At 40.3% G+C, this 27,636-nt stretch overlaps 1 protein-coding gene across 1 annotated transcript in view; it reads right to left on the reverse strand.

Annotated features, from left to right (window-relative positions):
- The window catches only part of LOC109306591 (neurobeachin), a 529,566-nt gene that overhangs the window by 25,952 nt on the left and 475,978 nt on the right, over positions 1–27,636 (reverse strand). The window contains exons 27-28 of the mRNA XM_019530077.1: positions 3,094–3,183; positions 1,439–1,631 (exon numbers count right to left, since the gene is read on the reverse strand). Of these exons, the coding sequence (XP_019385622.1) occupies positions 1,439–1,631; positions 3,094–3,183 (283 nt within the window). The remainder of the gene's footprint in view (positions 1–1,438; positions 1,632–3,093; positions 3,184–27,636) is intronic.

Genomic DNA, 27,636 nt, shown 5'->3' on the forward strand with positions numbered 1-27,636 from the left:
TTGGAAGTACCTTTTGGAGGTACTAAATGATGGCACAGTAACAGCCTGTACTGCACTGTCCGTGCGGCACGTGGTTATTTTTGGAAGTAATAAATGATGATGTAGTAAAACGGCACTGCAGGGGCACATGTAGACATGCCCTCTGTCCTCGAAAACAAACTAACTGGATCCAGATCCTCAAAGATATTTATCTACCACTGAAAACAGAGGGAGTTACATGCCCAAATACCTTTTAGGACATGGGTCTTAGTTTTCTCAGTCTTATGTACAAAATAAAGCTGTGCATACACAGTATCATGCTAAGAGTGTCAACAGCTTTATTCTGACCTATACTAAATGTTGGATTTGTGGTCTATAAAATTACTGTTGTAACAATTAGGTAAAGAATCACTAAGAATAAAGAACAACTGTTTTATGCTAGACTATAAAACTTGAAAAGGTACTTAACATATTTAATATAAGTGTACAAAAAAGAGTCCCTTTGAAGCTGTAATTTAAAGCCGCCAGAATTAGAAAATTCAGCATTAAGTCTGCTACTTGGTCCTAACTTAGGCTGCTGGGAAGTGACAAAAAATGGCAAACATGGTGTAAAAGCTAACTGTCAAAATTAATTTTGAATTTCCTGATCTTTTTGTGTTTCCTCCACCCTAATTATGTATCCAGGAAGTATTCTGTTCTTTTAGCTCAGTACAAACAGTGCAAAGATTGTGAACAAATCCTTGCATATTAGCAAGTCTATTTATATTTTACACAAATATAAAAAATAAAATGTTTTCACAAATGTTGAGGAAGAATCAAGGCCTATACAGCTATTCTTCCCTAAAGCTTGTTTCCTTTGGAACATTTGAAGCTTTCCAACCTATTGCATTAGCTATTACAGGGTGTATTTGCCTAATCTCAGTAAGAGCTGGCATCTCTGGTGGGAGAGGACACATTTCATTGCTTCAACTCCGGGGTACTAAACTCATCTGTCTTGTGGGCTGGATGAGGGGCACAGGCCTGGTCTGCAGGTCCACTGACTAGCCCTATGTGCCAGATCAAATGCTATTACATCTCATGACAAACACCTGAACAGTGAACACTTCCCCAGATAACACATAGTGATAATACACATACACGTTAGCTAGTACAACACTATGGGCCCCTGTAAACTGGGGCATGTTATATATGCAACGTCAAGAAAAGTCCTGTAAAATATTATATCAAAACCCAACACAGTGACATTCTGCCTTTAAGGAGGGTGCTTCTAGAAATGACACCATGGAAAATAGGAATCTTGAGTACACAACAGATACAGGGGCATAGTATAATTTTTCTGTGTATTTGTATCTCAGTAGATAAGTGGGATTAATCTATATTCAGGTAATCTCTGCTTGAAAGTAAAAGGATGAACTGCTAAGAGAATGCTTAAATCAGAGGTTTTTCTGTGAGCACATACCTACTGTGTTGTGCCATCTATTCACTGCAAAAAGTCTGCTGCAAGTCACAGTTACCACTGCAGGAATGGTAAGGTGGGGAAGTGTGTTGGCTGCCACATGTGTGACAGGAGAATTTGATGGAAATTTCAGCACCATTATGACATCCTGCTGCATCTGATCTTTAAACATGAGTGGACTCTGTGGAAGGAAACACTGTTGAGTAGAAAGGAGAAGAGAAAAGAAGAAAACAGAAGGGATAACACAATTAGTGAAGAGGCCTGAGGGAAAAACAAGGTTAAAAAAAGAGTAGGCAAGCAGATGCACATACAGGGAAAACAATGATACCTGCACATCTACACTAGCAATATAGGAGAGCACAATTAGAAGAAGCTATTATTGGATCATTACATGAGGACAGATAGAGAAAAGGTATGGTTAGGGTCCAGTAGGTTATCATTACAGGGTGCAAAATGGTAAGTCAGCAGTCATTCAGATACACTTATAATAAAACTTGATTAAAATAGTTAGCATTCATAATAAGGAGACATAAATCATATAGAAGAATCCATTAATTCATTATAAATGTAAAGTCTATGAAGTACAATGGTTAAAATGAGAATTTTGAAGAGGAAAAACTCAAAAATCCCACAGATGTTTAGTTATTCTTTGCAATGATTAATTATAATCCTTTCAAGAATATAGCATGAACCAATTATTATTCTTTCCAAATAATATACTTATTGATTATAAACAAGGCTAATGATTTCACATATTTTTGTGCAAGAATAGCAGCATATTATTATTATGAATGAGATTACATTAAAGCTTATTCTCACGTTAGGTGTCTTTGTTAATTACTTATAAATTAGTCTGCATGATTTCTAGGTGTTTCTACAAATCCTATCACTTTTAATCTATCAGCTGCTATCTAAAATGTTCTTATATAATTTGAGCAAATACTCTCCACTTAATAAAGAGCAACAGTCACACTTCAACAGCAATAGCCATTTTGCACAATGTGATTTTTCTTATGGGCAATGAAAACCATTAAAAGTACTGAAAATATTGTTGTTTTTGTGCTGGAACTTCAAAGGAAATTTGGAGCCCTCATATTCTTAAAAGTAAAGACACCATTATGGACAGAAATCGGTATTTTTCAGTACAGCTGAATAAAATAATTCTTATTAATGAGCAAGCAAAAGAATGTGTTTGGAAATGAATTCTGAAGTTCGAATTGAAATTAGAAGTATGCATTGTGTTGTCCCAGGGGAATGGGCGGGAGGATTCTAGCACGATTTGAACTACAATTCTTCATTCCTGACAAGTCGCCAGTGTTCATAAATCACTTCCAAACATTTTCTCCTTTTCTTGAAACAAAATATTCAGTATAAGAAAAAGCCTGCAGTCAATCTTATTCTCAATAAATACGTATTTTATAAAGATAGCACTTTTCAAATACAATATGGGGCAAGAAATGTGACTGTAGGAAGTTACAGCAATGTCAACTCTGACCTTGCTTTGCAACAGCCAGCATGGGATTTCTGCATGGAGTAAAGTATATGGCATCATAAGCCACTGAGGGCATTTAAAGTGTTACTTAAATAGGTATTTCATGACCTATAAAGAATCCTCAGGTTCAAAGGAAATAAATTCCTAACCAGCAGTTATGTCTCACCAGGTGCATGGCAGAGCTCCGAGGAGGATGTGGCTCAATAAGCAACTGAGATGGCGTCTGTCCAAAGTTCTGTATCTGTGCCTCCATGGCCTGCAGGGAAAGGAGAGTGATTGTCATAATCAATATGCATCAAACAGATAGGTCAACACACTATTTGACAATGCAAGCATATCCCAAGTCAGCCATGAAAAAAGTCCAGAAAATTCACCGGGTGCTCTTCTCCCAGGCTGCAGACTCATCCAAGTGTTAGTATTTTGTAGACAAGCTTTGCTTCTCTTTTCAAGCATGCTTCAGTTAACCAGCTAACCCATTCTTATTTCCAGTAGCTGGGGTTACATGTGAAAATGTTAACCTGTGAGGACATGCAGTTAAGGTCTTGAAAGATGTCTTTGCACTAAACACAACACATATACCTTAATAAAGTCCTTTGTGAGAAGGAAAGTATGAGGATCTCTAATAAAATAAGCTTCTGGGATCTTAAACGAGGGGAAAAACAAAATGAGTAAAAATGTCATGGATAATATAAAACAAAAACAAAAGAAGTCACACTTTCACTGGTAACATTAAGCTAAACATTCATACTGAATTTATATTCTGTTAAGGCACACTGGCTATGTTAAGAAATTTTAGATATTAACTTTGATAGCATCTCTTTTTAACAAGGTAAGGCAAAGTTAATTTTTGTGTTTATTTTTTAAAAGTTTTTCCCTTGACCTACTGACTGTTCTAAACCCAATAAAACAATTTAAACCATTTAAAATCCAATTCTGCTTTCCGAATAAATCCAGAGTACAGCAGCAGAATATGCACCATAAACTGAATGGTTTCAGCTACCTATATGACCCACTCCAACATAACTACATATAAACTACATTTGAATACAAGTGCTGGCGATGTTCCTGGTGTTGACTCCAACAGTAATATATTTAAGAACTCTGCTTGCCTTTCAACTATACAGGCAGCATTTCAGCGCACCTTAGAAAATTCAGAATTAAGCTTTGTGTAGAAGCTAAGGAGCTAAGTTTCAAAACCACTATTACAGCATCATATATTTGAAACTACTATACCATAAAAACAACCCCCTAATAATTTCCTTTTTTTGCTTCAGTGAAATTCTCACACCTTACAAGGCAAGCAAAATGCTCCTTGAAATATTAACACCACCAATAAATTATGTTATTTTTTCCAGACATTAAACTGACAGGGGAAAAATAAATATTTTAAGAGTTAGAAAACCCCCTTCAATCTTTTCTCTGTTAAAATGTGCATTTTATAATCCACATAAAATGATTGGTGACCTCCTCCCTCTTCTCAGAAAAGATGCTTTAATAGATGCCATGGTAACACCTCCTAAAATGTCATTATTTTTTACAAAATATACTGCAATATATTTGCTAGTATATAATGGAATATCATAAACAATTGATGAAATAAGAGCCTAAAATAAATTCCACTGTAATCATGGAAGGAGTTTTCCCTGACTTTCATGGGTTTTCAATCAGGCCACAAGTAAATAAAGCACATTTTAGATGCATCATTCTTTTTACTAATTCACAATGACTCTCCCATGGCTTCATTTCACAAGATGCACTGCATTACCTAGGATTTGGTGTGCACATTCAGTTCCTATTAATTTCACTTCCCAGGAGACACTACATTTTGCAGGTCAGACATTGCTGTGTATTGCAAGTTTTTACTGTAGCTGTATTTTAAACATTATATTAAAAAGTCAGGAAATTGATTCAAGACAATATCATGCCTAATACTAACTAGTATTTTCTGTTCTTAAATTTTTGGGAAATGTGGTGTGCATGGAAATGAACAAAGAATAATACTAACAGTTAATGCCAGACAGTGTGATAGTCAGGTTTCAATGCAGCTCTGTCAGTAGCCAGTTAAGACAAATAACTCATATTTCCATTTGTAGTTCAAATAATTACCAAAGTTATTTCAATGGTTTTTAAGAATCACATAATGCAATAAAAATGTGAGTTAATTTTCCAGTAATATTAAACACAAGACACAGAGTCATCTATTGCCGTCTATTTTAGTTGTATACATGATTAGTGGAATTATTACATTTTGTATGTAAGTGCTGCCCACTTTTTATTTATACGTTTGCTTTTGTGTAGTCCAGTCTTGGGCAAAATCTGATTGTTTAACTATAAATTCTGCTTACATAAACTTTATTGACTTCAATTCAAGTGGACTTATGATATCAAAAAGAGATAGAGAAAAAAGAGTATCATAATAAACCAGGGTGACTTTTTAGTTGATAAAAAGAGACTTAAAAAGTACTTGCTGAAATTAATCATTATTTTACAATTATAGATGTCCAAGGAAATGCTTACTTTATGAGTCTGATATTAAACCCATTCAAGTTGATGGCAATATTTCCATTGACATGTATGAGTGCAGGATTAAGACCTTCACTGATAACTAATCAATGCTTGATATAATTTTCCCTTGCATTTAACAAGGGTATTAAGTACAAAAGCCCAAAGCAATCCAAAATATCCCTGACAAGAGTTATCTTTTTCTTATAAAACTGTCATTTAAAAATGATCCTGTTTGGATGGTTTCTTCAACCGCATCCAGATGAGCACGGGCATGCGGTATGTGGTGCCACAGACCTGTCTGCAGCACCACACACTGCAAATGCAGGTGTGCCACATGCTGCTACTGTACAGCATGGAGGGGGGAGGGCTGACCCCAGAATATCCTGGAATCAAAAAAACCCCAAGCCAAAAATATGTGTAGTGATGCACATGGCAGCTGCGCACACCACCCAAAACTGGGCCTGGCTGGCTAGAGCCATACTCTGGCTGCTAGCCAGGCTCCCAGCTGCAGGAATGCCACAGCTGTAGGTCTCCGAGTCCCTTAGGACCCCAGATAAGGCTGCTGAGGCCAGCACAGTTGCTGGCCCCAGCCCTCCCTATCCCACCAAGGGTAACCTGCCGTGCACCAGAGCACGTATGGTATGGGCATTCCCCAGGGACAAGTAACAGCAGCGCAAGGTGCCACTACTACTTGTCCCCAGGGAAACAAATGGTCATGCTTGTCTGGATGTGGCCTTTAGGTTCCTTCCAGCCTTACGATCTATTGGGAATTAATTTCCTTAAGGAAACTGAACTATATAAAACCTCCATTGTCCCATGTTGTACACAAGGGAAAATTGAAGCTAAGTGACTCATCTGAGGGTGCACAGCAAGCCTCCAGCACCTTTGGAAATGACCATAGTTTTGATCTACTAGCCCACAGGACAAACAAATCAAAAACAGATTCCTTAGAACTTCTCTAGTAACTCATGCAAGAGTCAAGCATAGGAAACAAAACAAATAGATAAAATATATTAAACTATTTTACAGTATAACAAATTAATTACAGGAGCTATAAATGCATACTGTGGTGAGATTATTTAAAAGAAAAAGGAATCACACCCCAATCTGTTTAATGGTCCTGAAAATTCCATTCCAATTCATCATTTCCCTTTCTCCCATCCATCAAGTTCTCAGTACCAGTGTGTAAAGCACTACGTCACTCCTTGAAACATACAATCACTCTAGATAATTTAATTTTTTGTATAAAATTAAATTTGCTTTTATTCCACCTTCTAATGTCCTCTGTGTAGAAAGAGCATAAGCTTTGAAAGAACTAGCTTAGCAAATGCAATGTCTTTGAAACAGCAAAATGGTAATTATATTAGTGTTAGCCTTCTTAGTAAGGCCTTGCAAGAAAACTATTTGGTGAGCAAATTGAGGCTCCCTGATGCTTTATCACACATAAAACAAAATTTGCATTCTAAAAACTTCAAGGAGCATTTGGTAGTATATGATCATGGTTTTACACTGCAGAAAGATAAAACACGATATTAACTTGCTACTTATAAAACAAAGAGCAGAGTAAGAATACAAAATTTACCTGTGAAAATGTTGGCAATTCACAAGTTTAAAATAGCATCTGTCTCAAGCCTCTTCACTAAGTGACTATCAGGGATTCTGTTTTTTTCTGATAAAAAAAGCCCCAAACCTAATTTTTGAATTAAAAAAAAGTAACCCAAAATCTACATTTTTCCATGATTAAAATGAAACGCCACTAATACATACATACATGCATACATACTTACATACATATATGTATATAAGTGGTGTTTCATTTTGATCATGGAAAAATGTGGATTTGAGGTTACTTTTTTAAATCTGAAAATTAGGGGGGAGGGGTTTAATCAGAAAAAATAGGATCTCTCGTGATCGTATCTTATTGTTTGGATTATAAATTTACCCTGCAACTAAGTCATCCCCACAATTTTAGAATTAATTTTTAGGAAAAATAACTTTTTCCTCTGCATGTAAATTGATAACTAGATAATGACCTTGAACTCCTTCTGCCCTTACAAAATTCCACAAGAGAATCCAATAATCTAGGAAACGATGCAAAGAGCTAAATGTACCAAAAATAAAATAAAAGCTGCACAGAAAATATCTGACTTGATATTTTGATTGCATGCAAAAAAAAGCAGGGAGGAGGGAAAGAAAGAAAATACTACAAGTACAAAAGTCAGGATTGTAGGTCCCTAATTACGGGTCAAACCTGCACCAAAGTTGACCACAATTTTTATGGTTCCTTTGAAGAAAAATAGTAAATGTATAATCAGAATAACACACTATAATGTTATAATGTTCAACATACAGATTTCACTCATTATAAAGTAGACAAGATAAACACAACATGCATAGCTAAAGATATACATAATTATTTTAATTAGAATATACAGTCTTCTAAAATACCGATTTTTTTTCACAAACAGTATAAGTCTGCATTCAGATTTTCAGTTGTAAAGACAGACTGAAAGAACAGAAGTATACTGAGAATTTGCAGGTGCTATACAAAATATAGGATCAATCCTTTGTATAAACTTTCTGAAGGATGGATATACAAATCTATTTCTCTCACTCTTGGGTGATCAGTGGCCTTATCAGTCTGGTTGACTATTTTGCCTAATGATTTTTATTATAGAATAAAAGAAGCAGAAATCAATTCTGCCATTAAATGAGTTAGAGAATCTTTAGATGTACAAAAGAAAAAGGAAACATTTATTAGACGTCAAAATTCTGAAACCTAAATTTGTCTTTGTCATTATTTTATTACAGAATTAAGGTGTAAACCCAAATACATTACTCTTTCACTAGTTATTTTCCTCCTGTATATTTTCAAGATTGCTACATCAGGAACACAGAGGCTAAAGCAGATGAAGAAGCCAGTAGTCCATCTAGTCTGGTATCTTGTTTTTAATAACAGAGACAAATGTTGAATACATAACACTTGAAGCAAAATACATTTGCATGCATCTCTATATCCTGGATGGAAAAAGGAAATTTCTTAAGGTTCTTTTATTGGCTGTAAGCAAAAATATAAACAATGGTTATGGAGTACCTTAAATCTATTCTCCTTTGTTTCTTATGCTACTGTATGAAAAGGCTACTGTCATGTCCAAGTTAAGCTTTCTAAAGTACATTGGTTTACAAAGGCTTCTTCTAATTTTTCTGCATTCCCATTTCTTTCACCATGAATTCCCATGGTAGTGCATAAACAGCAATTTTGCCCTTTATGAAGCACCTGCTCCTGTAGCATCATACATTCAGTTTTCCCAAAATCCAGAGACCCCTTTGCATGTCTGGAGAGTCCCAATCTGGCATGCTTAAGAGATATTCCCATCAACAACATCCTTACCACCATCTATTGGATTGAGGAGGGGAAGCAATTAGAAGACACCTGTCCCAAAGGCTTTTCTTGATACACTATTTGTTAGTTATATATATTCTAAAAGTTCTGCCCAATTGAAGGATCAGACCCTAAGTTAATGCACTTAAGTGAAATACTGATACTGCAGTGAAATTAATTTATATTGTTTTCATGCGAGTTTTATTTTTGTGTTCAGTGAATAGTGGCACAGTAATTCCTCATGTGTTCTCTCTCAGAGAGCCAGCATGATTAACAGCCCCCAAGCACTCTGTTCTTCAGGACAAACATGATTGACAGCGCTTTGGTGGGTAGCATACGCAGCTTGAAAATGTTATTGTTTTGTACTAATGGTGTGAGATATTGCTTTTTTATTTGTGTCTACAGCTGTTAAATGGCATCAATATCTTCAGGACTTTTGATAGGTTAGGTTAAGAATATTGATTTCCATTTCATTATTGCATGTTTGGAGGGAAGGAAGGTTGCAGTTTACAGACAAGCAGTGACTCAACTAGTCTGGTGTCTTTGATACAGTTGGTTATTTCATCAGGATGTGAGCATGAAATGCATGCAGGGATGGATTTGCATTGAAGCTACATATTACAACTCTATTACTACAACAGGGGAAAGAACATTTTCTCTATTTCCCTTCCCCCACACAAGGCAACTAACTGGGTCCAGGGAGAGGTTAAGTACCTTTATACCAGAAAGTTGGTAGTTCAGACCTGACCCTCTTTAGCCTATTTCCTAGAACATAGCCCACCTCTAAATTCCTTTAAGAAGGGAAATAAGGGTAAAAAGACTGACCTCAGTCTGTGAAAACTTAGGTCTCCCATTCTCTTTATGGGCCAAAGGCCCCACTGTTCACATCTTTTATCTAATTTGCCTTTGGTACCCTTTTAGCCTATACCATCACTGGATGTTGGCTATTAGCTATGATGAACTAAATATCCTTATATCCTTTCCATTCTAGCTCCTTTTAACCTAGAGTGTGCCTCCAAACACCCTGCCAATTTGGTCCAATGTGAAATAGTCCTTCCTGATCTCCAACACAAGTGATTAGTACGACTGCAGTATCCTGGAAACAAGGCTCGGCACAGCACACAGGGAGAAAGAGGTCAGGCCAGCACTAGCAATAAGATCGCTCCTGACAGCCAGCCCCACCCTCTGACAACCACTCAGCTCCCAATCTCTACTCCATGGAGGCACAGCACAGTTTGCGCTTTGAGGTACTAGGAGGGGCTCGGCTCTAGGAAATCTAAGCAAAAATACTGTTTCCCTCCCTCTGTCCTCAGCCATCCCTCTGCTGAATCAACTAAACTTCCTTCCCAGTGAGATGTGGAGGGGCAATGCCAAAAACTGTAAATATGTGAATGAGGAAAAAAAATGAAGAAAATATTTGTGCTTAATAACACTTGCCTGAAAGTACCAAGAGAATGGAATTCTTTTTTCATTTTCCTCCATTTCCTAATTTAGAAGCTACCCTAAATTTCAGGACTTAAAATTATTTAAGTTGGGAATTATTTAGGAGCTACCGTATGATTTTAACTTAAAAATATGTAAATTAATTATTGAAGTTAGGCAAGTCTCTCTTTTAACATACACCATTTTATACTCATCCACTGATAATTAAAATAAAATTAAAATACAATATTTTTATTTTATATAAAATATAATAATATATTTATCACATATAAAATAAAAATAAAATATTTTTATTTTAACTATCAGTGGATGAGTATAAAATGGTGTATGTTAAAAGAAAGACTTGCCTAACTTCATGTGTTAAAAAAAGAGTTTATTCTCCAGTTTTGGAAATGTTTGCCTTCTTCCCTGGGCCCCCAACAAATCACAACCCCTAATTCTGAGTCCAGCTGTCAACACTCACTGGAATAAGGGGAATTACTATACATCTAGAATAAGGCCCTATCTTTAAAGTAAATAAATAACATCAGTATCAAACCAAAACTACACAGCATACCTTAGGAGAGGAAGGGCATCAAATGCACTTGGTTAGTGAAAGGGGAAACAATGACTCCCAACTGGTGATGGAGGCTTCTCATCTTACATTGGCAAATCAGGCAGGGAGCAAAGGGGAGGAAGCAGAAAGCAAAGCAGCAGAGCAGACAGTAGGAGCTAACCTTTTTGGTAGGCATGCCACAAATCAACCCCAGGCCCTCCCTGAGTGCCACTCTAATCCCCATCCTCTGCCCAGTATGCTGTTCTGCTTTCTGCTCCCTGTCCTGTATTCTATTCCCTGCCCAATCTGCTGCTCTTTCTTCTTCCTCACCTTTGCTCCCTGCCTGATCTGCTGCTTCTCAGTCTGCTTCCTGACCTGTCCACCACTGTGTAGCCTATACCTTCTCTAACCTGTGATGTGCCACACAAAGGGCTGCCTATGTCACTTATGCCATATGACGTGGGTTGGTCACCCCTGGTTTAGTTAATGTGGAAGTTTTCTCCTCCTTTATCAATTGGGGATGGAAACCTTCAAACCGATGGTTTTTGAGCCTCTTTCTCCTAACTAAAACAGCTTTGTTACTCTGTGGACTCTTCACATTTTCTTCTCTGGCTGGTTGACTGCACAAAGGATGGGAGCAAAGGGACCAAATGCCAAACAGAGCGGTCATCCCACACTCCACCTGTGTAAAGGGGGCAGAGTTGGCTGGAATTGTTATTTTAAAATAAATATTATGTGTTTACTTCTGAGGGACCGATGTTTCTGAAAGTACAGTGCAGTCTAATCAGACAAATAACTGTGTAGACTAAACCAGTAAGCCATCTCAGAGATTTGTCAAATCTCTGCTGCTCAGTCACTGATGGAGGCAAACTTGAACTGGTGAAGTCACTCAGGTTTTCTTTTCTTTTAACAATTCAACTCAAAATTGTTTTATATTTTCCTCCCCCAAAATGGATTTCCTTATAACTTCAATTTTATATGCTATGATATTCGTCTGCAGAGCTGGCCAGCAGCTCTGCAGAAAAGGATCTGGGGTTTACAGTGGACAATAAGCTGAATATGAGCTAGCAGTGTGCCCTCATTGCCAAGAAGGCTAATGGCATACTGGGCTGGATTTGTAGGTTGCCATTAGGTCCAGGAAAGTGATTATTTCACACTATTCAGTACCAATGAAGCCACATCTGGAGTACTGTATTCAGTTTTGGGCCCCAACTACAGAGAGGATGTGGACAAATTGGTGAGAGTCCAGTGAAGAGCAACAAAAATGGTTCAGGGGCTTGGGGACATGACCTATGAGGAGAGACTGAGGGAACTGGACTTATTTAATCTACAGAAGAGAAGACTAAGGCCGTGTGTAGATAAAATGAGGGGCTTGTGTACACAACACTTTAAAGAAGGCTAAGTGCTTTTGTACTGCTTTAATGGTGTTGGTGTTTGCATGCCTCAGCTGCATATTATGCATTAATTCCAGTCACTGTAGGAAATTTGGCTGCGTAATGAGCCTTAAATGACTTGGGGCACAGTTTACTGCCCCTACAACCGTGGAGCGAAGCACCAGGCTCTGTGCAGCTCAGGGGTTCTGCAGGAAGCTCTGCAGCCAGCCTGGCAGCAGCCTGGGAAGGCAGTCCCCACCCAAGAAAAGCAATGAGCCTGATTTCCTCCCCCACCTCCCTCCAGAGCCTGCCTGAGCTGTGCAGGGACCCGGTGCCTCCCTCCGTGGCTGCAGTGCCCCCCAGAACCTCCTGAGCGGGGTGTCTCTGGGTGGGTGCCACCTGGGGGGGGGGGGGCGCTACTGCCACAGAGAGAAGCAAACCCCCTCCTGCTCCCACAGCCCAGGGACCCCTCTACCGGCCAGCAGCTTGCCCTCCCCTCCCCATTGTCACTTCAATTTAGGGCCCCCATTTCATCTACACATGCACTGAGAGGTGACTTAATAGCAGCCACCTGAAAGGGGGTTCAAAAGAGGATGGAGATAGACTGTTCTCAGTGGTAGCGGATGACAGAACAAGAAGCAACAATCTCAAGTTGCAGTGAGGGAAGTTTACGTTAGATATTAGGAAGAATATTCTCACTAGGTGGGTAGTTAATACTGGAACTAGTTACCTAGTGAGGCTATGGAATATCCATCCTTGGAGGTTTTTAACACCCAGATAGACAAAACTTTGGCTAGGATAATCTAGTTAGGGATAGATCCTGCTTGGAGCAGGCAGCTGGACTAGATGACCTTCTGAGGTCCCTTCCAACACTAATTTTCTATGATTTTATGAATTATATAAATATTCTACCATCAGTGGAGGCTATAAAAAAAAATCTTGTTACATAGTTCTGCTGGCAACATTTCCCGTCCTATCCGTATTGATAATGTTTGCTGAAGCGTAGGTATGTTCCCTGCTAGTGTGTCAAGGGAAATCACTGCTTTCTCAGCAACCTCCCAAAGAGGTGTGAAGTTTATAAAAGAAAATGCTACTTTCTTTGTTCATTCAGTTGCTGAGTGCAGTAACTATAGAACAATTTTACTCCTCAGTTAGTAGCAAGGTACAATAATTCATTAATTATGCACCCTACTGTCAAGAACAGGTAAGAGTGTGAAATAAATTATTTTCAGTCAATTAATAATTTTACTCTGATATCAACTTATTCTTATTGCATGATATCCACCCTCCTTAGAAAGCAAAGATTACTCTTGAATTTCACGAACACTGGTCTGACTTTTTATTGTGTTTCAAGAGAATCCATTTAATTTTCTTTAAAACAAATGTGTAATTATTTTCATTTCCTGGGTGTTAATGCTTTTAGGTTACTGTGGGCACACCTAAATGAGACACTAAAAGCACAGTAGACTAACTCTACTGCGCATTAGTGCATCACAGTGAAAGCTGTGCTAATGCGCTAATGTGCAGTAGAATTAGTCTACTGTGCATTAGTGTCATGTGAAAGACGTCCACTGGCGCTGCTGAGCAGTAGTGGCAATTACAGAGCATTTAGCACCTGTTATTACAGGTAGTAAACTTAATGCACCATAATGCACATGGAGACATGACCTGTGAGTCACAGCTTCTCAATACTTGAAGTGCAGTCTTCTCATGAGACTCACTTCAGTGTCCTCTCACCACTCAAACTTCCAAACTTCTATTCAATAGACTTAATCCAGGAAATACTAGGTAAACAGCTTTGTTTTGTGTTATGCAGGAGACCAGACAAGATGATCTTTCATTTCTGTGGTTCAGAACTATAAATTAACTTCCTCTTTAACATCTTGACCCTGTAACGCAAATCAACTAGCATAGATACCTATGCCATAGAATTCACTTGATGTGGTTTGGAACTGGGGTTTTAATACTTCAAGTGACTGTAATGTATAGCTAGAACTATAAGTGAGCACAGTTTAGGTTTTTCAAAGGAAAATAAATGAAGCGAAAACATATTCTTTGAATGTGCTCCATGACACTGTACAATTCCTACAAGTTATTATCTAACTCCCTAATGTTTTAAAAGACACTACTTTGAACAGCAACTTTGGCTGTACTCTGATAATGTCTTGTTTCCTAGATTTTGTAATTTCACAGCAAATTCAAGCTCCAGCTCTTTCCCTTGAGAGGTGTCCATGATCCTAAAACACCTAGATATCATTCTTTCATTTGTCCTACGCTCCCTAGAGGTTTTAGTTTGTCACCTCTCAGTCCTAGCTTCATCCTTTTTAACCTGTTCCTACTTCATGACCTATTGCTTTCACATATTAGTTCCCCTCTGCTAGAAGCAGTTTCCATTTCATTTGTGTCAAATATACTCCCTGTTCCCCTCAAGCTGTCCTTTAAAATCTATTTCTTTCATGAATTCCTCTAATGCTGATCCCCATGAAGATGGCATCTTGTGTGTGATAGCATCTTGTATCACAATCTTCATTTGGGTTTTAAAATCTTTAGGGAAGGAAACCATTGGATTGTGTAAATGTAAATGTTTTTTGTAAATGTATATTGTTATGATATTTAAAAACCCTGTAAATAATAGTAACCAAGGGTCCTGGGAATATGAGTTCAATTTTCTGCAGCAAAGAAAGAATATTTCTATGGCTCTTCTGCAGCAAAAGGAAAATCTATCTACTTACTTGCTCATGAATAATTCGATGGATGAAAGGAAGAAAAGATATTTTCCCTTATTACATAAATGTAAAACTTAGTTTCTTTTCTGAACTGAACCATGAGAGACTTCCAGAGTCTACAAGGGAGCAAAGGAGAGGAAAATATTTGAAAACTGTCAGCTGCATCTCTCAGCTGGCACTGAAATTCACAAGAGCTCTAACAACTCTGCTGCTGGCTGTGATGCTAGAGCCATTTCCAGGGCAATGCGAGTAGCAGCCAGGAAGCCTGACATTTCAGTGGTAGTGGATGAGAGCTGCAAGTAGTATTTTTCAAAACAGAATTTATAGAACTGCGAACTAACAAGCTTAGGTCAGTGAGGTTTAAGTGGGTCAAAGAGTACTTAAAATAAAGCATTACCTTTCTTTAAATGGAGATTGTTTTAAGTGTAATAGAATTACATTGTTTGAAGTTTAATAGAATTATATTATTTAACGTCTACACAGTTCAAGAATTAAAAAAACCACTATTTTGAGATGCCTCTTGAAAAGGGCTGTCTCTGCTGAAGGAAAACAGCTCGGAAAGCTTGCTAACTCAGTAGGTACACACACACTTTGTTGCTGCTGTAGGTTGCCCCCACTACATACACCAGAGTCTCCTGCATTCCTGTGTGCCACCCTCCCATCTCTTCATTTTCAAGGACGCTCTGCAACCCATCATTCACACACTTAATGCCAGGATTCTGTGTGCTCCCACATTCTTTCTTCCATAAGCCAGGGGCTTTGTGTGTTCTCAGTTTACACTCAATGTTCTCAATGTATTCTCCAGCAACCAGCTCTGTGTGTTGCTCTTTCCACTCTGTAACTGCAGTTTTACTATTTCCCACCCTCCTCTCATACCGGAGAACCATTTACCCTTAAACCACAGGATTTAGGTGCTCCCTCATTCTCTTATAACCTACAACCTATCAAATTCACAATTTTGCAAATTTTGTGAAATCTGGCATTGCCGGTGAAATCCAGGCGAAGACCACAGAATCTGCAAAATCTGCAGAAAAAAAACTTATGGAAAAGGAAATGCTGGCTCCTCAGAGGGAGCCAGCAGTCCTCAGCACCCAGTGGCAGCCTGGTAGGGCAGAGAAGTGGGGGGTACCCCCCTCAAAGGGCTGCAGGCTAGATGGCTGCCATTCCCTTTCTCTCACCACGGATTGCCTGAGAAGGCTGCCTGTCATGTGGCCCCATCCTTCTCCACCAATCAGCAGTGAGGGGTGGGACAGTATGACAGCCCTTGCAACCAATTAGCAGGGAGGAGCATGGCCACTAGGGCCCCTCAGCTAGAGGCACAGGGAACCTACCATGCTTCACCCATGAAATGGCTGCCTGAGCCTTCATTCTGCCCATGAATTTGTGGGGGGGAGAGGGGGCCGCCCCTGTGAATTAGGTAGGTCCCAGCCATTCCCTGCTTCCACCAGTCCTTATTTTCTTTTTTTGCCTGTGTATGTTTAGTACAAGACCTTTCATTGCTGGGCCAGTCAGATGCTAGAGTATGTCTAGAACATGGTTTTTAAAAAGAATCAAGATATTCCTGGTTTTATTTCCACCTTTCTTTACAAACAGACACATCTCACTAGTCAACATTCATAGTAGATGCACATTTGACAAAACACAAGAAAATGAAAAGCTGCTTATTCTGCACCAGTGAGGACAATGAGAACACGCTCCTTGTTGACACACAGGGAAGCAGCAGCATAACTTGCACACTTTGCCTGCTGTTACAACAGTTCAGGCCAAGACAGGGCAAGGAGGGAGCGACGCTAACTTCTCAAGGTGCTCATGGCCCTTCAAGAGCAGGAGAATTGAAGAGATGCATGGCCTTCAGTCAGGAATGGGGCAGACAGGTTTTTAAATTGTCAGCTGCTACATTTCCCTCAAAGCCACCTCTCTCTCCATGATTTCCCAGAAGTGGCCTTTTACATCTGTTTAGAGAAAAAAGGAAGCCACCTGTCTCAGCTAAAGCTGCTTCCAGTTTACCTACTCTCACTCATCTGCAAAGGGGAAAGAGGAAAACCAGGTTTTACTCTCACCCCACCCCGGCCATTCGATAAAGCAGAAACAGCTGCCTACTTACACTCGCTGCTTCCAAATGTTTCAGGAAGTAGAAACAAGAAGGGTGGCATCTCTGAAGGGAATGGGAGAGTTCAAGTCTTCCTATTACTCTGCAAGGTCTGGGAGGCTAAATGGCTTTTGACTCATTTTAGGCATGTGGAAAGCCACAGGGTCAATGCCTCAAAAACAAGGGTAAGGACTAAGCAAGATGAGAACCAAGTACCCATACCTTGTTTCAGAGCCCGTTTTTTCTGGAGCACAGCAGTGGTACTACCACCAGTGGTTTGCAAGGAATATGATGCCCTCAGTAAAGGAACTTTCTCCGATGCAGCTTAAGGCACTGTTACATCTTACACTCGGGGTGGGCAATTATTTGGACTGGAGGGCCACTTAAGGAGTTTTCATGAGCTGTTGTGGGAGGGGTGGTGCTGACCCAGCCTGGTGCAGCAGTGGTGGGGAGAGGAATTGATCCTATCTGGCCCAGGGGCGAGGGCCAGCCAAGGGGAGTGGAAGAGGTGCATAGTCCCAGGCCCATCTGCCCCAGACCCACTGCCAGGGGCACCAGACAGAGTGGGTGGGTGAGGTCTCAACAGAGACTTGCCAGGCATTCCTACAGACAGAGAGTGCTTGGCTGGGTGTTTGGGATGGGGCTACAGGTGGGTGGGGAGCAGCGTCTGGGAGTAAGATGGGCGGGTGGGGCCAGGATTGCGGGGTGGTGACAGCACAGGATCAAGTTCCAGGGCAGGGCTCCCCACATGGCCCCATGCTGTCATGTTGATCCTGGCCCTGGCCCCGACCCCGGCTTGCCCATCTTGCTACTGGACACTGCTCTCTGCCCACCCACAACTCCATCTCATCCACCCCAATGAGCACTGCCTGCAGGGGTCCCAGGCAGTCTCCAGGGAGACTCCGCCCAGCACCCTTGGAGGTAGGTGCATGACAGGTGGACTGGGGTGCCTGAGCAGTGAGGTTAGGTCTGGCAGTGATGGTAACACTGGCAGTGGCAGCCAAAAGAGCTGCTGCCATTGCCAGTGCCGACAGGAAGCTGAGTCCAGCAGCTGCATCACCCCAGCCCTGCTCTGTTCCTAGGGGCAGTGGGATAGGTGAAGGGACTTGCTGTAGGCTGAATACAATCTCTTTACAGGATGGATCTGGCCCATGGGCCACATTTTGTCCACCCCTGCCTTATGCTGTGAGCTGTATAAATGTTGATCAGTGTTAGTATTAGTCTGAGCTTGGAGCAGTTGCATGTTCAAGCCAACAGGGGCCTGGAGCACTGAATGGTAAGAATGCTACCCTTTCCCATTCCAGCCCCTGGGGCTCCTTCAGTTCCCCCCAACCCCTCATGATTCCTCCCTGTCTCCTGCCTCCCCCTGCCCCTGGGACATTACTTACTTGTGGCTGACTGCATTGTCTGTCCCAGAGGAGCAAGCAGGGAAGGGTTAACCTGCCTGTCTGGCTGCCAATCTGCCCATCTAGGCCAGAAGGGTGTGGGTAGGTGGGGTGTTCACACTAAGGTATAGCTGAGAGTAGCTACATCTTAGTGTAACAGGAGCTGGGGAACATGGGTCAGAGATAATCCTGCCCTGGAGTGGCGTAGCTTTGAGCTGCGTAAGAGTGCTTAAAAACAGTTTCAGGTGTTAATGTAAAGACAATCCAGGAGTTAAAAGCTCCATGAGCTGCCCAAAATTACCATATAACAAGGGCCCCAGTGAGGTAGTACTGTGTTATGCAAGAGTAGAGAGCTTTGTTTTTGTTCACTTCATCAGTTTTAATACCATTTATTAATCTATTGCCTATGGTTTTAAGATACCGTATATATTTTTAATTGTATTTTAGAAGCCCAGAAGCCACAGAGAATGTGCATCCTATCCATAAAAATGCAATAACAAAACCAGCAGGAGGCTTCAACGAGATTTTTAAATTTCATCCACTCTTTTCTAATTTAATTTATTTTTCGTGGCTAAGATTTAATAGTGATCATTTCCATCTGTCTTTAACTACGTTTTTGCTAATGTTGCAGCTTAACTGTGAGCTTAAAAAATTTGACTTAACCTTTTTTAAAACAGCAATAAAATATGAAGATTCTGCATAAAAAGTTTATTTGGGAAATCTGACTTCTTTTTAAATGAAAAATAAGAATTGTTTCTATGACTTTATAAATATCCTTTATTCTTCTCTTCATCAACTGTCATCTTCTTTCTCCCTTTTTTCATTCTCTGTCTCCAGTTCACTTTCCTCTACCTCATTTTAATCATTTTTTCTTGCAATCTTTTTTTCCACACTTCCATTTCTCTTAGTTGAAAACAGTCAAATGTTTGAGCTAAGACACACTGACTTGTATTTGCATAAAGAATAAAAGAAAGGCTAGGTACTGATGATGTCAGAAGAAGAAAGCAAGCAGCTGAATATTACTGCCAGTATCTGTTTATTCTCTATGGTGGGCTATAAATTCCATGCAACTTGCTGTGATAAAGAAACTACAATAAGCAAAGGCCCTAGACAATATATAAATAATGGCTGCTGAGTAGACATATTAACAAGATTTTCATCACATTTTTATAGAGTTTGGTCCATTCAAGTCAGAAGAGGAGTGTAAATATACGAGATTTTCTAGGCAAACTTCAATGCTAAAGAATCTATCTGATCACCAGGGATCCTAGTTTTCTCTGGTAAAAAAATCCCGAATTTTCAAATTAAAAAAATCCCCAATTTTCAGATTTAAAAAAACCTGATATTCACTTTTTTCTGTGATTAAAATAAAATGCCACTAACATATGTAGTGGTGCTTCATTTTAATCACAGAAAAATGTGTATTTTGGGTTACTTTTTTTAACCCAAAAATTGGATTTTTTTTTAATCAGAGAAAACCAGGATCCCCGCTGATCACTTTCATCAGATTTTAAATACAGTCCTATGTAAATCACTAGTTTAAGTTTGTATGCAAAGACCATGGAACTAGGGACAAAGTATAAAAAGCAAAAATTCTAAATCCAGACTGGAGTATGATGGAGGCTGATCTAATATCATGGTAAACATGCTACAAAGGTTGATAATGGGACTGAGTTACTGCCAATCCACTGGGAGTCACATTATAGCTGTGATAGTCTTAGAAATAAAACTCAGCAGAATAGACATTTTCAAAACAAAAGTCTTAAATCTAGACTAACTTTCTGGCAATGCAACACCATTAATTTTCTAGCATTTGTCCATTATAGTTTTAAAAGTCACAAACAATGGGATTGCCAAATTTCCTTCACAAGACTTTTATACATTAATTACATCTTTTGAAGTTTTTCTAGATGTACAGTCTAAGTTTTCCTTTTTTTGGAATTTGTTCCTTCAACTCCTAGTTATACTCTTCTGGCTTCATAGTAGGTAATTTATCTGTCTTATTTGGCATGAGCAAACCTTAGTATTTCTACTTTATGATTCCCCTTCCATTCAGTTATCACCTATCAAACTCTTTAAATTCTGCTCATAAATCAATCTTTTGTGTCCCCTCATCATTTTGATGCTCTTTCCTGAATTTCTTTTAGTCCTCTTAGTAATAGTAGACAACGGTCAAACCTTCTGGATCATGGTATATGCATGAGAGGCTACCAGGACCTTTGATGCATATGCCTAGGCAGAAGTATATAGGAGCGGAGGATGCCCAGACCTTCCATCCCCACTTCAGACTGCTGAAACAGTATCCAAAGGACAGATTGAGACTGGACGTTTGGTGCCTTGATGGCTGTAGTTTTATTCACCTCTGGGAATCAAAAAGAACATAATCTTCCAGATGTAGTTGCACAACAGTAAGAGGGAGCTAGAAAGAGAGATTTAATTAATTGAGACCATTGTCCCTATTGTCTAGACAAACCAAAAATATTCTCTTCAGAATTACCTGTTGCCAGGGGTGACTGGTGCCTCCTGAGTCTGGGGGGGCAAATTTGTGGGCGGGTCCAGGGGCGGGCCAAAGGCCTCATATCCACTCCTATACTTCTGTGTCATGGCTTAGTGTCCCCTTGCCCCCAACATGCTGCCAGCCCACATGACAATAAAACTGCCCCATCCAGAGCAGTGCAAAGTTGAGGGCCAATCTCAGGGGGGACACATGCCTCCCCTGTGCCCCTCCTACCAGTTGCCTGTGCCTGTTGCTGCAAAAAGGAAACTATAATGCCTTAATAATGAGTAAGCTGTGGGGGACTGATATTTCATGCTGAAGTCTTTAAGGTTACTTCTGCAGTGGATGAAATAATTTGCTCAAATATGATCCATTAAGGAAATGTGATAAACTCTGGCTCAATTTGCACCGGAGTCAGCTGTTCCCAGGCACAGCATCTGCATGTGCATCTGGTACTGAAGCAGTCTGAGCCAGGGTGAAACAGCCCTGGGCTAGCAGGAGGCCCAGGGAGTCAGCCCTGGGGCCCAGGTGACAGTGTCAGGTGGTGGAGGGGCTGGCAGACACATGAGGGTGCTGAAGTGCAGGTCTAGGCAGCAAGCAGCCCACACACTTTAGCACCCTTGTGTCCCAGCCAGCCCATTACCATCTATATGTACATTTCAGCACACATAATTACTGTGCTGTAGGATAATACTGTCTCCAACAGTGAAGTAACTATGCACCGTCTCCAACAGTACTATCCTACAGCGGAATTAATTAATTTACTGCCCCCTAATATGGTGTATGTGTAGACAGCACGTGCACCCCTTGAGATTGGCTGTTCACCCCCTGGAAATGCCAGCCACAAAACCAGAAGTACTACCAGCAGTGAAGTTCTGGTTTTGCTGCTGGTGATTTCAGGCTCAGCGATTGGCTGCTGGGGACCTCCCCCAGTCAGTAATCTTCTGGTGCCCCTCCAGACTTGGGACGCACCAGTCACCCATGACACTGACACTTTACTGCAGAGCTAATTAGTCAACTCCACAGTAGATATACTCTAGAAGTAGTATTTTTTTATGTAAGAGCTTAATTCATATAAGCCAAGCCAAATATTTATTTGGATTTTAAATATAGCTATAAATAAATTAAGATATAATATCTTGTTAAGAAAATGCTGCTTATTGGATAAGAGATTTTAAGAGATAAATCTAATGTCTAACATAATCTCCTCTCATATTCTACTTTTACAATTATGAATATACTCTGTGGAAAAAGACAAGAGAAGCAAATAACAGAACAGGCCTTTTGAGAGCCTGCAGTAATAAAAAGGAATGGCTACTTAATCATAAAGGAATGTATTTTAACTGTGATTTTTTTTTTTGCCTCCAGTTTATTATTGAAATAAAACTTGATCACTGAAGGCATTATTTTTTAATGCCTGGAATACAGAAACACACACAGTTAGTAAATCAAAGTACATAATATCTATATTTTATTATTTCCTGGGTTTATGGTCATAAAACTATATAAAAAATTAAAATGTGATTTCATGTTCAGCTTCTCTTTGCTTGTTGAAAAATATTAGTAAAATTCATGAGTAAAAACTTTCTCTTGCTAATGAAATCCAGTATATCAAGATGAAAAAATATGGCTTGCCCACCAATTGTTCTTTTCTGTTTTGATGACAGCAAACTATAATGAAGATAATCTAGAGCTACTTTTAGAGTATCCCTATTAGAGGTATTTTTTGTTTCCCAAATGGGAAGAAAATATTAGGTAATATTAGGTAATGATACTAGTGACCAACTTTTCTGTTTTGCCTTTCCTCCACAAGTCCATCACTGTCTGATACTTCAACACACGAAGAATACAAATCCTGTGAACAAAAACTGTTTCTTCATTTTCATATGACTTTGTTCATTGCATATTGTCACAGGGTACTAATTATTGATTTCTGAAATTAGCAACAAGCATTTTAATATACATTTGAAGTCAGATATTACTCAAGGGAGGAGGAGTGACAATTACTGCTGCATTTTGTAGCAGAAATAGCTGGAAGGGATTTCTTTTTTCTCTATTAGCACAGATTTCAGTTATAATAATACCCAGTCATTGCTTCAGCATAAATTAACTATTATTCAAAGCATTTTGCCTACATCAATTTGCTGGAGTAGATATTACTCAATCTAAGGATCTAGCTATTTCAGTTGATAATATGCTTCTCTAGTGCTGTTTTGAAGCCTGAGTAGAGTACATCTACATTATTGTTTTCAGTTTACGTCAAAAACAAAGAGGAGAGTTTTGAAGAATATTTTGCTGGAAATAATCCAAACAATTATTTCTTTAAAATCAAAATTTCCTGAAGATAAGTATATACGTGTTTATTTTAACAATAATAGTGTAACCTGCTTTCATAATTGAAACTCTAATAAACTCTAAATTAACATAGCGTAGCCCAGGACTGAGCACAGCATAGCATAATAGAATTTCAATTCTGGTGTCAGAGGTACTTTATTTAAGACTGATCTTCCAGGATTTACACCTTTAAGTACTTCCCAATCACTCACTTTAGAAACCAGATTTCTAGCTGGCACTTGAGACCTGTAACACATAAGTTGAAGGCTGGGACCGGATTAATTCATTAACTAATTTTACAAAATTCTTGGTGTTCCTGCCACTGCAACTTGAAACAACAGGCTTAAACACCGTCTGAGGCCTTTAGTGATGGAGGAAAAAGCAAGCAGAGTTTAGGGGACTAGTAGGACTTATGAAGACAGATTGAAAGACAATTTTCATCACTGCTCACAAATACTAAGGCCCCTGACAGTTGTTCATGTTAAGGTGTGATGGGACCTAATCTGTGATCCCCAAAAATACACCTCCTGCCATGCCACACATTCATGGATGCATGATTTTGGGATCAAGGATTAGATACCACTTATGCCTTACCTTCAAATGTAGAGGTAGCCTGGGATCATAATCCTGAGCTTCCCCAACACTAGGAAGATGAAACCTGAGTGTCCCAAATCAGCTGATTGTCAATGTGGGCCAGGGACTGAACTGGCTGTAGTGCAGGTCCCCAACTCCAGCTGACAATCAGCTGACTGTCAAACCTCAGCTGGGGAGCAAACATGATTTTACAGGTCCTGGTATATGGGGATTCTGGTAATGGATTCTGTGGCAGCCCAATCCTGTAGGTCCTGTGTCCTGGGATCTGTAAAATTACATGTGCTGCCCAACTTGGCTGCAAACAGGTTTTCACTTATCCCTGGTGCATGAGGATCCTGGGGCTGGGCTGCTGCAGCCTGCCAGAATCAGCAAGGCAGCACACACACAAGGGTTTTGTTTTGTTTTTTTACAGGAAATGGAGTTCAGGGACTGGTTCTTTCCCCAGCCTAACTGGGTGGGAGAAAGCTTTGTTCCAGACCCTGGACCTGCAACATGCTGGACCCTGACACTCAGATGAGTGTTGGGATCTGTCATGGGCAAGCCCCAAATGGCCACGTGTTCAAAATTCTTCCACATATAGTGAAATACTATACGTGGAATAACTTTGTGGCCCATTTACTGCATTATCGTGCCTTAAACTGACTTTTAACGTATGGCTAGGTTACTATTTACGGCATCATTAACTTGTTAATTGCATCTTAAATGTAATGTGTCAGAGTCCTAAGCAACAACTAGTATGACCCAGGAGTTATAGGACACTGAACCAAGAAATTTTATTTATGAAAATATGCACAAATGAGTATTTTTTCACAAATATGATTGTTGCAGAGCACTGAAGTGCCCTGCTCTCGAGAAAAGTTACAGGTGCTGGTTGCCAGGGCAACCGCAGTTCAGTCAGCTGACGAGAAGGGGGCAGAGCCTGACCTATATAAACAGCCTAGGCTGAGGCCAAGCAGGCAGTTGCCCACTAACATCCAAGGGAGAAGGAGCTCTGCTAGAATAGGCAGCCTAGAGAAGCTTGATGGCCTGAACAGCTTTGGTTCAAGGATACTGGGAGGAGAAAGCCCTGGTAGGGATTTGATTGATGATTAGCCAGGTGGCTTAGAGGGTTTTGTTTGTTGTTATATCAGAGGGCCAGGTGAGGCTAATAGGGGTTGGAGAAGGCCTCATAGGAGCTCCCCAGTAGCATGGGGGTTCCTGGCGCCGGAGAGGGTGACGTGTTTTGGGGTGTACTGACCCTGGCCCCAGTGGGGCAGTGTCGCGAGGGAAAAGCCCCAGTGTGGGCGCAGGCGAGAAGCCCCAGTGGGGCGTAAGACCCGAGAAGGTGGGTCTGGGGGCCAGGCATGGCTACGGCCACCTGAGCCTTGGGGGGGTGGGTTGTAGACTCAAGGAGGGGGTGCACTGACCACAGCCCTGAGAAGGGTCACAGTGCATTGGGGGCCAGGCATGGCTATGGCCACCTGAGCCCCAGGGAGGGCGCACAGGAATAGGAGCCCCAGGGAGGGGATTTGGGGGCCAGGCACAGCTACGGACACCTAAGCCCTGTTCATGAGGCAGGGCCCCAGTGCGGGCAGGATCGTGAGAGGTGCCCCACTGGGGCATGGCTGCAAGAGGCCAGAAAGCGTCCGCGGGGAATGCGGGCATCGGTGAGAGGAGAGAGAGCAGGGAGCACTTGTGAGAGAGCACAGGCCAAACGTGCCAGGCCAGAGAGGCCAGGGGACCTGTGCTGGCAACTAAGATGAGCCCAGAGGATGTCCATGAGGATGCGGGCTATAGCGAGGCAAGCAAGGGGCCACCGTGAGGGCGCAGCAAGGGATTTGCCTAGACAATGGCTGGTACATCTGAGAGGCTTGGGGCGTGGTATCAGGGGTGGTAGGAGCCATGTGTAGCCCTTGAGACTTTAATTCACAGGGTCCGCTAAGATGGGACACAAACTGGGATACATCAGGGGTACCGTGTCCAAGGGGGCAAAAGGGAGCCTCCCTTAATACTTCTGTCATCAAAGACATGGCGGGTGAGAATGAGGGTGCACGGACACCCATTTGGCACGGTAGGGGGCGCTAGGAGAGATCACGGCCGCTTCTGGGTCCCCGCCCCGTGACAATGATCAACTCTAATGAGCCTAATAAAGGAAACATGAAGAATCACTAATTTAAGTAAAATTAACTACATTTAATATTTGATTTTAAGCATAGTCAATGTTCTGAAATCTATGAACCAGATTCTGATCTCTGCTATGTCAAAGTAAATGGCTTGTGTATTATTTCCAAAACTCCACACCAAATCCTCTCTGATTTGAAGTATCTGTCTTCATAAATCTTAACAAGATTGTCCCTACTTCCCTGAGTAAATGCCTTCTACTAAGACCATGATTCTCTTAACCAAAGTTTCACCAGAACAAAGTAACTTTAGCAGAATGTGGCAAGGTTCACAAATGCAATATGGCAAATCTTTCCCAGAATATGTCCTTAAACTCTTGAACTTACTCCCCAAAGAGAAAGAAATTATTATAGACATAACCACTTTCAGAAGTAAATGCATAACTCATTTTTCTACTTGGTTATCCCAAACATACTCAGAAGGCAAGCAAAACCCCTATCAAACTATTCCTCCTACAATCTGGATTGTACATAAATTCTGTACTGACAGAAAAAAAGAAAGATTTCTATTTTGAATGTCTGGAAAACACAAAAATGTAACCATGAAGGAGATGCAGAGCTCCTGATATAGTCAATAGGATCCATGTATACATTCCCTAAAGCAGATCTGGGCCCCTTGCATATAACAAAATTATTAATATTTTCATCATGGCTTTTGCTTGCACAAAGGACTTTGCTGAAAAGATTTCTTAGTTAACTTGGGAAAAAAGTGGATATTGATCCTACTGACAGTCTCTCAATTATGTCACAGCTATCTATAATTGTTTCATACAGAGACTACTCCCAGAGAAGCAGCCAGGAGCATCCCTTGTATGGAGGTACACAGGCACCGCTGAACATGTAAGTGGCCAGTACTGAGGGTAATATTCAATCAAGTGGATTCAGAGGGGTGGTTTTGATATTCTTGTCAGATCAAAGAAAGACAACACAGAAGAAAAAGATCTAACTGGTTAAAAAGAAATAAAAATAAATAAGCCCATGAATGCAAAGGCTAGCTCTGTGTGTCGCTATGAAAGTCTTTTATTCCTGTATTAGAACAGTAAGCATGTTAATTTTGTCCTCATATATTTTCTATGTTCAGCCACAAGGGAAGGCTAGCATTCCAACCCCTTTTGTTAAAGATATATCTATCTTGTTGATTCTTGACAACCCTATCATGTCAGCCCTCTGTAGTAGCAAAAAGTGTTTCAGCAAGAAAAAAAAGTGAAAGCTGATGTGATCTACTCTTCTTCCTGTGGGCATATTTCACTATAGCAGATCCAGAGGGATGCTTTGTTATTCCTGTCAGATCAAAGAAAGAGATAAGAGAAGAAAATATAATCTAAAAAAGTAAAAACCTAGAAATGAAGACAACTGAGAAGCAATGCAAGATCCTTATAACATCATGACTCTTTAAATGATTTAAATATGCTAAATATCAAGTCCTCCATAAAGATATAAATATTGCATAGGCCATATGTTCTGCTAGCTGCCAGCAAAACCATCCTACAAGAATTAGTTTATGGGTATGGCAACTGACTGTCAAACACTAGTCATTTTAATCATTTTTCAATTTGGCTGCGTGGGCTGTAGGTGTTTTGACAGGTGGTGGCTGCTAAGAACAAATATCTGAACCCAGTAGCTTCTTCATATTAGTTTCTTTTCTTTTTTTTTTTTTCTGACTAAACACTCATGTTGGGATTGTGGG

This window comes from Crocodylus porosus, unplaced genomic scaffold (genome assembly GCF_001723895.1).
Source record: "Crocodylus porosus isolate Cpor-Errol unplaced genomic scaffold, CroPor_comp1, whole genome shotgun sequence".
Taxonomy (NCBI): domain Eukaryota; kingdom Metazoa; phylum Chordata; order Crocodylia; family Crocodylidae; genus Crocodylus; species Crocodylus porosus.